This window comes from Aplysia californica, unplaced genomic scaffold (genome assembly GCF_000002075.1).
Source record: "Aplysia californica isolate F4 #8 unplaced genomic scaffold, AplCal3.0 scaffold00443, whole genome shotgun sequence".
In the NCBI taxonomy this organism is placed as follows: domain Eukaryota; kingdom Metazoa; phylum Mollusca; class Gastropoda; order Aplysiida; family Aplysiidae; genus Aplysia; species Aplysia californica.
In genome coordinates this window covers 213,279-227,917 of record NW_004797713.1, presented here as the reverse complement: position 1 = coordinate 227,917, position 14,639 = coordinate 213,279, and the positions used below count along the sequence as shown (strand labels likewise).

Here is a 14,639-nt window from a genome sequence, read left to right as displayed (position 1 = left end):
GGTCGCCCACATCGACACTATTTAGATCATTTAAGAGCCAGCAGGGCCAACTCAGGCTGAAAATAAAAAGGGATACAACATCCAATAAGAAAGACTGAGTGAGATACTCCATAAAAATTCTCCCCATTAGCGAATCGAACTCGGGTCTTCTGAGAGTGACGGCACCACAGGCGCCGGTCGGAACGAATGACTGTCATTTGTTTCCTTTCATTTCTTCCATTGTTGAAGTTTTGCGGATCAACGTCTGGGTGCAGTGGTTAGTAGCTTCGTCGTCGCAAAAACAAGACGAGTTCGAATCCTGCGTGGGGAGAATCTATCAAGTATCTCCACTTTTCTGCTTTGGCGTTTCCCTGCCAGCCTGGGTTGGCCCTGATGGACAGAGTCGAAGTGCACTTCCTAAATGATCTAAATTGTGACGACGTGGGGACTTAAATATCTACATTAAAAATTGTTATGGGTTAGATAATTTACGAAGACTTTTTTTTTCCCAGTTCAATGCCGTCGTCATCTTCCAGCCCCATTATCTCCTTTTTACTCTTTCTCCTTCTTCACCCATGGTCACCTTCTCCCTTTTCACGACTCTGTTCTCAACTTCTTTCCCCGTAGTAACCCAACGGGTGTTTCCATCGTTATCCCCCCCCCCCCTCCCCCCTCTTCTCTCTCCCCCCTCCTCTATCTCTGACATGATAAAGAAAATCGACCTCAAGCGAGAGGCTATCTAAAAAGAAAACTAGACCAAAATAAATATCCTTTTTTAAAATTCAGCACCCCAAATTAGTTTTTAAAAAACAAAAAACAAACAACAACTGGTTTTAAAGCCTGAAGCAAATTCCTTGTACACCAGTGTTATTACGCAAAGACATCTGCGTGATTCTGATGTGGGGAAGTTAGGTCACTGGGTATCTCCGTCTTTAGTTTTTGTACTTTTAGTAGAGGTTTTACGACGCTCGCAACCGCATACGGTCATATGAGCGCCAGAAGATTAGAGATGTTACAAAAGAGTAACAGAACATTTAAAAAAGAGAAAAAAAGGGTAGAAAAGGAGATAGATTTGAATAGGAAAGAAGAAGCCAACCACCCACTATCTCCGTCTGTCTGCTGGACCATTGTAAGGGACGAGTGGACCTGACAGACAAAGTTGAAGCAGCCCTGAGCTCGTAGTTAGTACCGATGCATAAATAACGAAAAAGTCAAACAAACAAAAATCTCATTATAGAGATAAACAACCTACTTAACAATAGGAGAAACCTGTAAAGACGGACTCTGTAACGTGTTCAGTAAGGGTGCAATGCACATGTTTTGTGGACGTTGACAACACTAATAGATCCCAGACCTTTCTTACACTTCTAATCTCCATCCTTTCAGTGGTTTATGCTGTATTGTTACTTTCCCTGAGATCTAGTTACTTCATTGTTACGACGACCATTTCTTTCTACATTTGTTTCTCTCAAGTGCCAGGTCTTCCTAGTTTAGTTTTAGTTTTGGTAAGTTTTACGCACTTGCAACACAATCAGGTCATATATGTATATATATATATATATATATATATATATATATATATATATATATATATATATATATATATATATATATATATATATATATATATAAAATAAGCTGCCGGAGAGAACCGTACCCGTGGTTTTATGCACCCCGCATAATTTAGCTAAATTTGATTATTTATTAATTTTCTTTTTGGCATGATTTCGGATTATTTTCCTTTATCCTTCTTTGTTAAAATTAACAGAGAAGGAACAAACCACACCAGAACACCCACCAACCACCTGTGCCAGGTCTGGAACAGACATTGGCGGAACATGATACCATTCAGTCCTGAATTGGTCATCTTCAGAAATGTTGCAGTATCTTATTTAAGTCACATCAGAATTAACAATGTCTATTATACTACAGTGGAACCTGCTCTAACCGCTACCTGTTCAAGACAATCACCTGTCTGTACAAATGACCATGCGCACTGTCCGAGACGACCACCTGTCTTAGATAACCACTTTTCTCCTTGAAAATGGATGGCTGTCTTGGACAATTTTAAGTGTATCTTGCTCTTGAGCTTCCTCTACCTCTTTTTCATTTATCTTTCTATCCATGCAAGACTTTCAAGACCCCTATAGCGATATATTGGCTTTATGTAGTTCAGACTCATTTGTTTGATTCTCCTATCATAAAAACTTCAGCAGTTTTCTTATAAACCACATTTTCTCTGCTTCCAAATTTGACCTCTATTTCCTTACAAATGAATATTATATCAGTTTCATTAATCTGTCCTCAGAGAAAGTTGCATTTGAAAATATCAAAAGTTGCAAAAAGTTGCAAAAAAAAAAAAAAATCAGCAAAAGTTGCAAGAAAAGTTGCAAGACGTGTATAGCTAAAATGTCATGGAATTATTGGAATACATTGTTGCTCACTGCAATCAAAGTAACCAACGCGGGTTTTGTTAGATCAAAATCAAAAGTTAAATGTGAATTGCTACCGTACCAAAAAACAAACAAAAACAAAACTCAACTGCATGGAGGTTGCATATATTGTACATGTGTCAGTGTCAGGTCCTTAAACTCAAACTCCCCTGACGTTGGGCAGGTGTGACCAGCGTGTTTTGGGGCTGTTCAAATATAATCGTACACCTTTTTGGGGATTTTTGCCCCCCCTCCCTTTACACTTTTCTAACATTTCCTCCTCCCCCCCCAAATTTTTTTTCCTTTTAAATTTTAAATCCCGTAATACTAATATAATGTATATTCGCTAATAATAACATTATACATTTATATTGCGCAAATCTGTGTTACAATCATTGGTCTATGCGCTTTACTTTTACACAATAGTATAGTATTCATGGAAAACATGCATACACAGATGTTACATAATAATTAAATATGGTATAAGCGGAACTTTTTCGGAAAAACTTGTTGTAAGTGAATAGCATAGTTTACTCTTTTTTTATGTCATCTTTTGTTTTAAAAAATAAATTATATTGTCATAAATTATTTTCCTTGTTATTTTTTTCACCTTACAAAAGTGTAATGCATTGGTTCAGGACCCCCCCCCCCCCCCCCCTTTTCTTACACTTTTCTTTTACAGGAGTCAAGACACGCCCCCGCCCTTTTTAGGCCTTTTCCAGGCGTAAGATTATATCAGAACGACCCCTTTCGGGGTTTTCTGGATGAATCGATCCATGTCTAGATCTACGACCCTCCTGGCCTAAGATTTAAAGTCTTTCACAAATGTTTATACTAGATCTAGATCTATCTATCTGGTGCTACGGAACCAAGCAAACTAAGTAATCAGACGATCGTGTCTACAATTGAGTTTACTTTATACTATAGATATCTAGATCTAGAGTTTAGATTTAGCTAGATCTAGACGAAGTAGAAGATGATTCAGTCCAAACAGGACTATTGGGAAGGTCAGGTCGGGACGGGTCGGTTTGCTCGACAGACTGAAGGCGCAAAGTGACTATCGTGGCACAAATCGATCGCGCCCGACTCGTTGCCTCAAAAACGATCGCGTTGTTTTCAGGCAACGAGTCGGGCAATCATCCTGACCCGATCTCATCCACAACGGGCACTCGGGTACCCCGTAGTACAAAGGAAGTGGTAGATATAATTTCAGGTACAAATTGTCCCCCTTCGCGTCGTTATTTTTAGTTGTGGAAGAAAATTTCGGTTATATTTACCGAAATTAAAAGATTATTTTTCCAACTTTTGCAGAAAATTGCCTAAAATTCGCGAATTCACGAAAATGGCAAAAGTTGCGCTGAGACCAAAAGTTGCGTGCGCGACTTGCGGGTTGCGCGCGCGAATTTCTCTGAGGACAGATTAATGTCATGTTGAGGGTCTGCTCAAGTGACAAAACTGAAAAAAGGTGGACAAGGAGAAACACGTGAAGCATCAACTACTCTCTGCCTTGTGTGCCTGACAATACGATACAGGGAAACAGTAAGTAGGTATTAGTTAGTCTATCACCATTGCATTGAAACTGGATCTATCATATTTAACAAATTCTACAATTACATTCCAAAAACGACACGACTAAGCATGTCTTCAAAGCAAATGCAATGACACAGTTCAGGAAAAGAGGCACTTTGGATACCATCATAAGAAGCCATTTCCATTCTAGGTCATCATCATCATCCGGTGCCTTGCCGACTGGCGTGGGCGATCACGGACCTCCACTTCACCCTGTCCTTCGCTGCAGCAATGGTGTCTGTTGTTCTTGCTGCTCCCAACCATGTTGTCATCTTGTCCAGTATCTTTTCCCTCTGTCTGCCTCTGCCTCTCTTTCCATCAAACTTTCCTGTTGTGACAATATTCTCTAATGCTTCTTTCCGCATTGTGTGTCCGAAGAAATTTGCCTGTCGTTTTCTTATATTCGTGATACCGGTAAGTTGTTTTCTATAATTTTCTTCAACCAGGACTTCTTCATTTGTTTTTCTAGCTGTCCATGGGATACGTAGCATGCGTCTTATGAACCACAACTCTGTCGCTACAATTGTTCTTTCCAGCTGTTTATTGATTGTCCACGCTTCGAACCCGTATAATAGGATTGGCTCAATGTAACTTTTCAGTACTCTTTTCCTCGTTTCCAGTGACAGATTGATGTTTGTTAGTATCTGTTTCATCTTGTGGAAGGTTGCTTTCGCTTGGCAAATGCGGCTTTTAATTTCGGTGTGACATCTACCATCCGATGATATAATGGTCCCAAAATATTTAAAATGTTGTAGGCTACTTGCTTGAGGGTGGTATCGTTGACTTTGGTATTGCATGTTGGGATTGGAGTTTTTCTGCTTATCACCATCGTTTCGGTTTTCTTGATGTTTAGGCTTAAGCCCATGTTGTCACTCTCTTGTACGATGACATTTAATAGATTCTGCAGGTGTTCTTCATCTTCTGCTATAAGGACTGTGTCATCTGCATATCTTAGATTGTTTATATTATGTCCCCCTATCGAGATACCAGGCATTTCTTCTATGTGTCTCATGATGTTTTCACTATACAGGGAGAACAAGTCTGGAGAAAGTACACATCCCTGTCTGACTCCTCTTTTAATCTGTATGTATTCGCTGATGTCATTTTCTATTCTCAATGCAGCAGTTTGATCCCAGTACATGTTTTTCATAATCCTTAAGTCTTTCCCGTCGATATTAAGAACTTCCAGCATGTCGATGATCTTGTCGTGCCTAACTTTGTCGAATGCCTTGGTGTAGTCTATAAAACATAAATGAAGATCTTTCTGAACTTCTAGGGCACGTTCTATCATTGTTCTAATGACATATAAGGCATTTACAGTGCCTTTACCTTCAATAAATCCACACTGTTCTTGGGCTATTTCTGGGAGAATTTTACTTCGTATTCTCAACATAATTATTCTAAGTAATATTTTTGTTATGTGGCTCATGAGGCTGATGGTACGATGCGTTTCACATTCGTTTGCATTAGATTTCTTTGGTAAAGCTATGAACATAGATTTTGACAAGTCTGATGGAATATGTCCAGTGGCATATATGTTGTAAAGAAGTTTTGTCAGTGTGGTGATTCCAAAGTCTTCCGAAGCTTTAAGGGGGTGTAACTATGGTCAACACCCAAATGCTGTAGTTTTTGGTCCAATGCTTGCTTTTCTGCATCAAAGGGGGTGACATCGTACAAAAAAAGGTTACCAAGCAAAAAATTCAAGATTTTAGCCATAATAATCTCGAGCCATCAAAAATAAAGGATTGATTCAGCATTTTTAAAACCAATTTTATATTTTGTCAATCATCAACACTCATCAAGACAAAAGCCTAATATTTGGCATGGCGATTACTGTTGGTAGGTAGAACAACCTTACAGAGCCAAATTTGAATTTTCTGTACTGACTTGTGAGCATTACAGTCCTAGTTATGCACTACATTCAGGTCTCCAATGTTTTAAGATTTTGTAAAATAAAAAAGGCCTAAAACTCCAAATGTGTACCATAAGCAGCAAAAATGCTACTGTAAGGTTATAGAGAAATGTGTATAAAAGATTGTGTTCAAATGTGAAACAATTCTGACAGTAACTTTCTGAGATCTACTCAAAATAATTTTGCAACCTGGTCAGATAAACAATTCTGAGAAAACTACAAAGAGAGATAATTTTTGGTGAAGATTTTCCTACATTGCTACCTCTCTTAAATGCATTTTCCAGGTATTTCTAAGTTTGATTAAGGAATTAGGCTTCTAAAGATGAATCCTTGATATTGATATCTATTAAGATACTCCAAAATCCGAAAACTGATATTTTTTCAAAATTTTTACTGATCTGACCAGTGGATCCCCTTAATCATCTCAGTGGTAATGTTGTCCGGTCCTGCAGCTTTCCCATTCTTCATCTTTCGTAGTGCCTTGAAAACTTCTTCTTTCATGATTGGTGGTCCCTCGTAGTTATTTTCCACTCTTCTTTGTTCATCTCTTTTGTCATTGTACAGGTCACCGATATATTCTGTTCAACGTTCTAGTATCTTGTCTTTGTCCATTATGATATTCCCATCTTTTGATTTGAGGCATCCTGTTGATCCACGTGTTCTTGTATGGCACACCTCTTTAATTTTTCTGTGTAGATTTTTTGAGTTCGCATTGGAATGATTTTCCATTTCCTCACATTTTTCTTTTAACCAGGTCTCTTTTGCTAGATTACATTTGTGTCTGATTTCTTTATGAAGATTCACATATTTTTCCATATTGTTTTTGTTTGTTCTTCGTTCCTCCATGAGATTAAGAATTTCTTCAGTCATCCATTTCTTCTTTGCTTTTGTTGTCCTTTCTGGTATGGCGTCTTTTGCAGCCTCATTTATAGATGTTTTAAGCTGTTCCCATTGTTTTTCTAAGTCTTGTATTTCTTCTAAGGGCCCGAATTTGTTTTGTACATTTATTCTGAATTTATCTTGCATTTCTTTGTTTGACTGTAGTAATGCCATGTTTAGTTTCATATTCTTGTTCTTGCTCATGTGTGTTTTTTTCAATCTGATTCTAAATTTTCCCACTACGGGTACATGGTCACTGTAACAGTCTGCACCTGGCCGCGTTTTGACATTTAGCATCCCGTTTTTGTATCTTTTCTTGATCATGATATAGTCGATCTGGTTGCGAGCGCTGTCTCCAGGACTCTTCCAGGTCCATATCTTCTTGGTGGTTGTTCATACCAAGTGTTTCCAATATATATATAATCATGTCATTCAGGATGGCCTATTCTATCAGTTTTTCTCCTCTTTCATTTCTGGTTCCCAGTCCATATGGACCCACTGTCTTCATGTCTTGTTGCTCCCACTTTTGCATTAAAATCACCCATGACTATGACAATATCTTGTGCTTTACAATGTGTCTTTGCTTGATTTATTTCATCATAAAATTTCACTATTTCTTCTTCTGTGCTTTCTGAGGTAGGCGCATACGCTTGGATGATGGTTGTATCGAATGGTGATCCTTTCAGTCTCACCATCATAACTCTGTCTGCTATAGTCAGGTACCCCTTAAGTGTCTTCGATGTTGTCATGTCCATGATGACTGCTACTCCTCTTTCATGTTTGTCGCCTCCTGAGTAAATGATGTTATAGTTGTCGGACAGTATTCTGCCAGCTCCTGTCCATCGTACTTCACATAAACCCATGATGTTAACATTCATTCTCTTCATTTCTTTCTTGATGTTGTCCAGTTTTCCTTTCTCTAGCATTGTTCTCACATTCCAGGTTGCTAGATTTCTTGTTTGATTTTTCCTTTTGTGAGCAGTATCTTGATGACGATCTGGTGTCACCTGCTGTGCATGACTGACCCTACCGGACGAGGCAGTTCTTTCAGAACTCCCCTTTACGTCGTTATAATTATTTATTGAAGTAAGATCCATGATGTTCTAGGGAAGGAATACAGCAGTAGTTTCCCCTTGCCTTCTGCTGGATTTTTGTACGGTTTACTCCGCTAGCCTTTGCCCAAAAGGACAAACCCACAAGGCAGTGGGGGCAGGTGGCAGGTTTCGGCGCCTCCCTCTCGCCTGACAGTCTCTTTACTGAGCACATGAGGTATTTTATAGAGACAGGATTGCCACCACCCTGTCCCACCTCGCTCTCCAAAACTGTCGCCAGTTGGTCCGCGACTGCTTATTGGTTATTTGCAGCTACCCTACAAAATGTACGCCATTCCACTATCCGCCACCTGTGGATGCGGTGGGTCGGGGACCATTCTAGGTAGCACTGACAAAAACGTGGGCCCATCTGTGGATAGATCTAAAACACTTTACCCAAATGTCTTTTTCCAGGCAAAGGTGGGTAAGATGTTTTCCACCGCTTCCATATTTTCACATATACGACAAAAGCCCTTCGTCTTAGATTCTTTGAGAGGTTTTATGGCACTTGCAACTACATAAGGTCATATGAGCGCCAGAAGATTAGAGGTGTTACAAGAGAGTAACAAACATAAAAAAGAAGAGAAGAAGCAAACCTCACCAGATCACCCGTCAACTTCCCACATTAATAGAGAGTAATTATACTCAAACAAAAGAAGGAGGTATACAGAGGATAGATCTTAGGAAAGAAGGAGCAAATGATACCAGAGGATCCATCAACCACCCGCATCAAGTAGGTTAACAGAAAAACACTTAGAACTGTTCCCAAAAAGAATAGTCGGAGTACTTATTTATTTGCGAAGACTGGCCTATTTCATTCTCGACATAAAGGCATATCAAGGTATCATAACGTAACAATCGTTACAGTAACACAAACACTTGAGAAGCTCACAGAAAAAAGCTTACACACCGGTAACACTCATTCAGGTTAAGGACAGTCTCCAACTACAACGGTCAGCATTATGCAAATAATATACTTGTCAGAATACCATTCAGAAAGAAAATTAAACAATTAACTGAAATATACAAGGTGTCTCTGTCATTGAGAAATTTGCGGACTATAAAAACAACAATAATCTCATCACATAAATAACAATCATGTCCAACTCTTTATGGATTTGTTCAATGGACACTTCAGAAATCTTTCTAAACTCCACAAAAAAATTTAGACAAAAATCCTTGTTTTCTTTATTAACATGCAATCTTATAAAATAACAAAGCAATCTGTCTGTGATAACTTAACATTAAAATGAATATTTCTGTTGTTCATCAGTCTTTGATTTTTAAGATGCTGCGCTTTTCTAGTCTTTCCATTTCATTCAGTACAGAAGCTACATGAAAACGAAGATCTTGAAACTTTGCAACAGACATCTGGGGATAGATAGTGAAAAAAGGAGATGAAACATATGCGAGTTTCTTTTTATGAAAGCTAACAACAAAGAAAATTCAAATCGCACAGCAGATAACTAAATTAACTAATCCATTTCTATGAAATTACAGTGGAAACCTGATATAGCAGGGATGGTGGGACCAGAGAAAAAGACCTGTTACATCAGATCCCTGTTAAATCAGAAAAGCAAAGGAAGTCAGCATTTGTGGACTAAACCAGTTGTATTTATTCAAGGGCAGTTTCCAATGGCCTGCGCATGACACATTACGCATGTGTGAAGCAAGGCTTAGGGCTAGATCGAAGTCTACAGCACACTGCAGCCCTCTCTCGCTTGACCCACTGTGTGTTTCTGTCCCTCTCTCACTTACTTTTTACACATTGTTAAGGAGCCTTTGTCCCTGCTATAAACGATTGGGCTCAGGTGAGGCCCTGTTATTGCCGAAAACTTTTAACAGAGATAAAGAGTAAGAAAAAAACAGGGATTTAAAAAATAATTATTAGCCTACCAGATCCCTGTCCTTACCAAGCCTGTTATATATAATATGGTTTCCACTGTATAACTGAATTAAATTATGGCTGAGATATTGATGGCCATGGTGTACCATTTGACATATATCTGATGTGTGCACACATGTGTGAGTGTGTGTCTCTGTATGACCTATCATCCAGTCATTCACCACTGACATATGTCAAAGTACAAGGTTTTCAGGAGAAGCAAAAAAATGCTTCAGTTTACTCAGAACATTGTCTCAAACAAAATGTTTAATTCGTCTATATCCATTACTATTTTAAGAAGATGAATGAGACTAGAAAAAATAAATGTGGCTCATCAAACTGTAAAACATTAGGCCGTATGGTGTGTGAAATATGACCTAGCTGGTCTGAGAGACAAATGACTTGTAAGCAGAAAGATGGAGATGCTAGATAAAGCAACTTCTCCAAGTGAGAATCAAACCCCCATCTTTAGAGTGAAATGAGAAAAAACTCATTATTAAACTACAGACACACAAGAACACTCTCTTCAATGCTCTCAGACTCTATACCATCGGAGTGAACAATTTCATATATAGAAGAAAATTCCGAACAAACATAAGCCTCCCCTTGAGCTAACTAACCTCAAAATTCCGTATGCTGCCATCAGAGAGAGTCATATCCATGGTCACACCTCTTGCCAGAACTCTGTTCAACACACTGAAAAGGAAATGGCAAAAGAGTTTCTGAAATTATCATTTCAAAATTTGTCAAATCAAACTTTCCTAAAAAGCTGCAAAACAAAACTTAAATAAAAAGGGCAATAGCAAAGTTGTTCAATTCTTAAAGGACATATTATGTTGACCCAATACAGACCTTCGTTAGTTTTAAACTTCATAGAAGTCAGAAGACATGCTTTTAGGTCACACAATGATTAAAGTATTGAGAGTAAATAAGAGGACAACACAGACAGCTACACTCCAAATACTTCTGAATCTGTAAATACAGGCATTGCAGTGAAACTCTAACATAACGAAGTTGTAGCGCCTGACCTTCGATTTAGTTGAATCTAAGTGTTCGTTATAGCAATGTGAGCAATAAGTTGCATCACAAGGTAGGGCTTAGCATTATGGCAACATCTGTTTCAACAGACCAGCAAGTAATCCATTACATAGATTTATATATATATCTGAAACGTTTGTGCCTTTACCCCCCCCCCCCCCCATATCCCTTCAGACACACACACTAACAGTTCACCATCCCCTCCATGACTCAGACATACACACACCAGAAGCTTAACAGACACCCCATTGACCTCTCTTGACCCTGACACACACTAAGACCCGTCATGTCTTACATGCGTGTCAACGCACATGTTGGTGTAAAAAAAGAATGCTTCTGATCGGATGCATACGATGTACACAATAGGCTAAGCTAAGTGTGTAATGATCCACAGTAGTGCGATCCATTGTCTCTTGTAATAGAATAATACGGTTTGTTGTGGTTTCTTTGAATCAAAGTTTGCTTATTTTTGTGTTCGTTGAATCCTAGTTTTTTGGTTGATTTTAATTAAAATTTCAAAAAATCAGGGAATCTGTCTCCTTTCATTGAATCCGAGTTTCACTGTATTTTAGTGCTACCAACTCCCAGCAGTGCCCTGGTGCTCCACCTAGCCCAAACCAATTGCGCCCAAAGAGGTCAAAAGGTCAGCATGGAGATTTCACCAGACAGAGTCGCCATGAACATGTAATGCTGTAATTTTAAGCTTTGCTTACCCCGCGACTACGCCTTAACTTCAACATCAATCCAAAAGTTTTGAATAAGCATCATTTGATATACCCTTGAAAGCAATTGTGCCACTGATTTAAGAAACACATTACAGAGATACTGAGGAAAGAAAACGGGGCTATATATTTAACAACTGATAAGACTAAAATAATAACATTTAATTTGCGAAAGTTTTGAAAGTTGGTGATGCATGCAAAAAAATATTCTGCATTTTTCTTCATGGTGACCTCAAACAATAACTTGTACCCTCACCCTGTGGAAATGGTGACATCAACTCTCCAGTCAAGATGATCTAAGGAAGGAAGTCGGGGCCTGTCATTTTCTAGTTGCTCATCTATTGATGCCCTTGTGGAGCCAAACACACAAGATGCCAAATCCTCATGAAATTCTGCAGGAATTCTGAAGACAAATCCATAAAAAATATCTTACAAACAGAAAGCTGCAACAAAAGACAACACATACACTGTCTTGCAAAGTTAGAATAATGAGAATCACATTGATAAGATAAGACAAGATAGGGTACGATAAAAAGATAAGGTAAAACTTTATTGTCAAGATGCTGCTGTTTCCTCACACAAACATGCACACAGACTCTCTCTCTCTCTCTCTCCCCCTCTCTCTCTCACACACACAATACAAACACGCATACAGTCACTTAATTCAGGGGAAAAAGTAAGAAGTAAGATAAATGTACAGAAACAGCCAAGGGAGAGACAAAAAAGACCTCCCAGTGGAGCTATCAAGTCATCTGTTGACTTTTATGAAATCATGCACTATCAAATGATAAAATTACATATATAATAAGAGAATTAGAAAAAGATTGTAAACTTATGTAAACTAAATCTGAGCCAGTGACACACACCTTAAAAGCTAAATTAAACCCCCAAAAAACTGCAGCATCTTAACCCTACTTTTTTCACAAACACTTTTAATACATCTATAATATGTGTCATGACATGGCGGAATCAGGCTCTAGTTGATTTTTGGGCATGTGGAGTTCTTGGTATCATCTGAAAGCTTGTTTATTTGCCTTGCTTTCTATGAAAAAAGTGTCTATCTATCTTCTATAGAAGTTGAATATATTTGTGAGTAAAGGAGGTGAGGGTCGCCTGGTTTCAGAGGTAAAATTAACGAGAAAAAGTTTGATAACTTCAATAGCTTAAGAGTCCTTGAAAAACGAACATTTACATAACTCAGGCCTTTGAACAAAGTATTTCAATAAACTTCAAATGGAAATGTGTTTTTACAATGACATGAAAGGTGTTGAGTACAAAAACAAAAAGTCCATAAAAATTGCCAAACTGGCGAAAAAAATGCGTTTCTTGAAGGTCATTACTTTGATGAGCGCCTGATTTCACCACGCTGCCTCACATATTGTACTAGGAGGCATTGTTCTGCATAAGCAAATGATAAGCAGTCAAGTTACCAAGAAAAAGTTTTGCAGAATGGATATTTTAGGGTCTAACAAGTTAGCACCCCCCCCCTAAAAAAAAAAAATTATTAAAAAAAAAATAAAAAATTGTAGACACACTCACTGAAGCTCCTGGAGGTCCTGTATGAAATTCTGAAAGTAAATCGAAGGTCAACTGTAACAGGATACACATCAAAATATTTTCAATCCTACAGATTCACCGACAGACAGACACTCGGCGAGTAAATAGGCAAATAAAAATGGGACAAATTCAGATAGAGACAACGAGAAACACTTAACAAAGAACTTTCCAGCTAGCGAAACTTAAACTCAACATGACAAATCCTTACAGAGGACCTTTGCTGAAATCACCCACCTCAAAGTCTCTTCAAAGACTCATATTCGTATGTATTTACTCTTTAAACCCCATCGGACGCTGGGAGCATCATCGGACGCTGGGTGCGTCTGGCGGTAGTAATCCTGTTTCCCCATCGGAGGCTGGGAGTGTTCGATAGGCCTACTAGTGACAACTGTTTCGCTTCATTTAGTGCTAGTTTTTTCTTGTTTTTCGGAACTATTCCCGATATAAGTTTGAAAAGAAATGACTAAGTTCTGTTTCCGCCATTTAAAAGTTGGAGGCAAGCTTTTGGGGTTATAATAATGAGACATAGTGCACCAGGTTTAGGTGGCTGTAGAAAAAACTCTGAGAAACGGTGGTAAAAACTCAGGGTTTAAAAGAGTTAAGACACAGCAAAATATCTTTTTACTTACAAATCTGTGATTGCATCCACTCTAAGCATGCATGAAGCAGACCATTGAATTTCGTGTTTACCAAAGAAGGACAGGGGCGACCATTGAGATCCAGTTTTAAATCAAGAACTTGAGATGAAATATCTGCTCTACATATATGACTGAGATATAGTGAAATTTTTACATTAGTCCTGGTTGCTGTGGAAATTATCGACATGAAATATCCCTTAAGCCTTACTTTTTGACAAAAATTTCCCGAAACTTAACTAATCAGTAAACAATTCAAAATTAATAATTTGACAGAAAATCACCAATTTAAAAGGGCGCCACAATTGCGGGTGGGTGGAAGGGCAGGTGCCACTTTATTTGGATGGGAGTGGGTGGGGGAGGAAATTTCTTTGTTGTCTGTAAAAATTAAAGCAACAGCTTGTTGCAATATTTCTGAAAAATGTGAAATAAAAATGTATAAATGGACGGACAGGCCTTGAGCAGTATTGTACAGTCTTCAAACACAAGGCAGCCACAAACCCTAAGTAGAATGAAATAAACAACACAGCAACACCTTGGGGGATGCTTATGCTGGTGAAAAGTCAATAATTCAAGATACGCCTTTTGTAGAAATAATGAATGTAATGGTGGTTATTCTTTTCTTCAGTCTGAGGTAGTTAAGTGTTGGAAACGTTCTCTTTTTGCATAGCCAGAGGTCCACTCATTTTTAGCAATCTACACCTGTTTGGGGCAAATTTTAAAATTCTACTTAAGAATATTAAGATTGAGAAAAGATGTTTGTGTATTGGGATCTAGAGAGGGTACGCTTTGTAGATTGCCAGAACGTTTGGTTTTCTAGCCAATCAATCTGTACTGTCAACATAAAAAAGTAAGAATTTAGCTATCGTATGATCATTCCAGTGAACAACACAAATCCTGCGCCTTTTACAAGTTATTGACTTTGGACACCCCCCCCCCC

The 14,639-nt window shown here is 38.4% G+C and overlaps 1 protein-coding gene across 1 annotated transcript in view; it reads right to left on the bottom strand.

The window, feature by feature from the left end:
• Window positions 1-8,624: 8,624 nt before the first annotated feature.
• LOC101846233 (COMM domain-containing protein 5) overlaps window positions 8,625-14,639 on the bottom strand; it is a 12,024-nt gene continuing 6,009 nt past the window's right edge. Inside the window, exons 2-5 of the mRNA XM_035971484.1 lie at window positions 13,047-13,093; window positions 11,764-11,910; window positions 10,368-10,443; window positions 8,625-9,233 (exon numbers count right to left, since the gene is read on the bottom strand). Coding sequence (XP_035827377.1) covers window positions 9,132-9,233; window positions 10,368-10,443; window positions 11,764-11,910; window positions 13,047-13,093 — 372 coding nt within the window. The 3' untranslated portion in view covers window positions 8,625-9,131. The remainder of the gene's footprint in view (window positions 9,234-10,367; window positions 10,444-11,763; window positions 11,911-13,046; window positions 13,094-14,639) is intronic.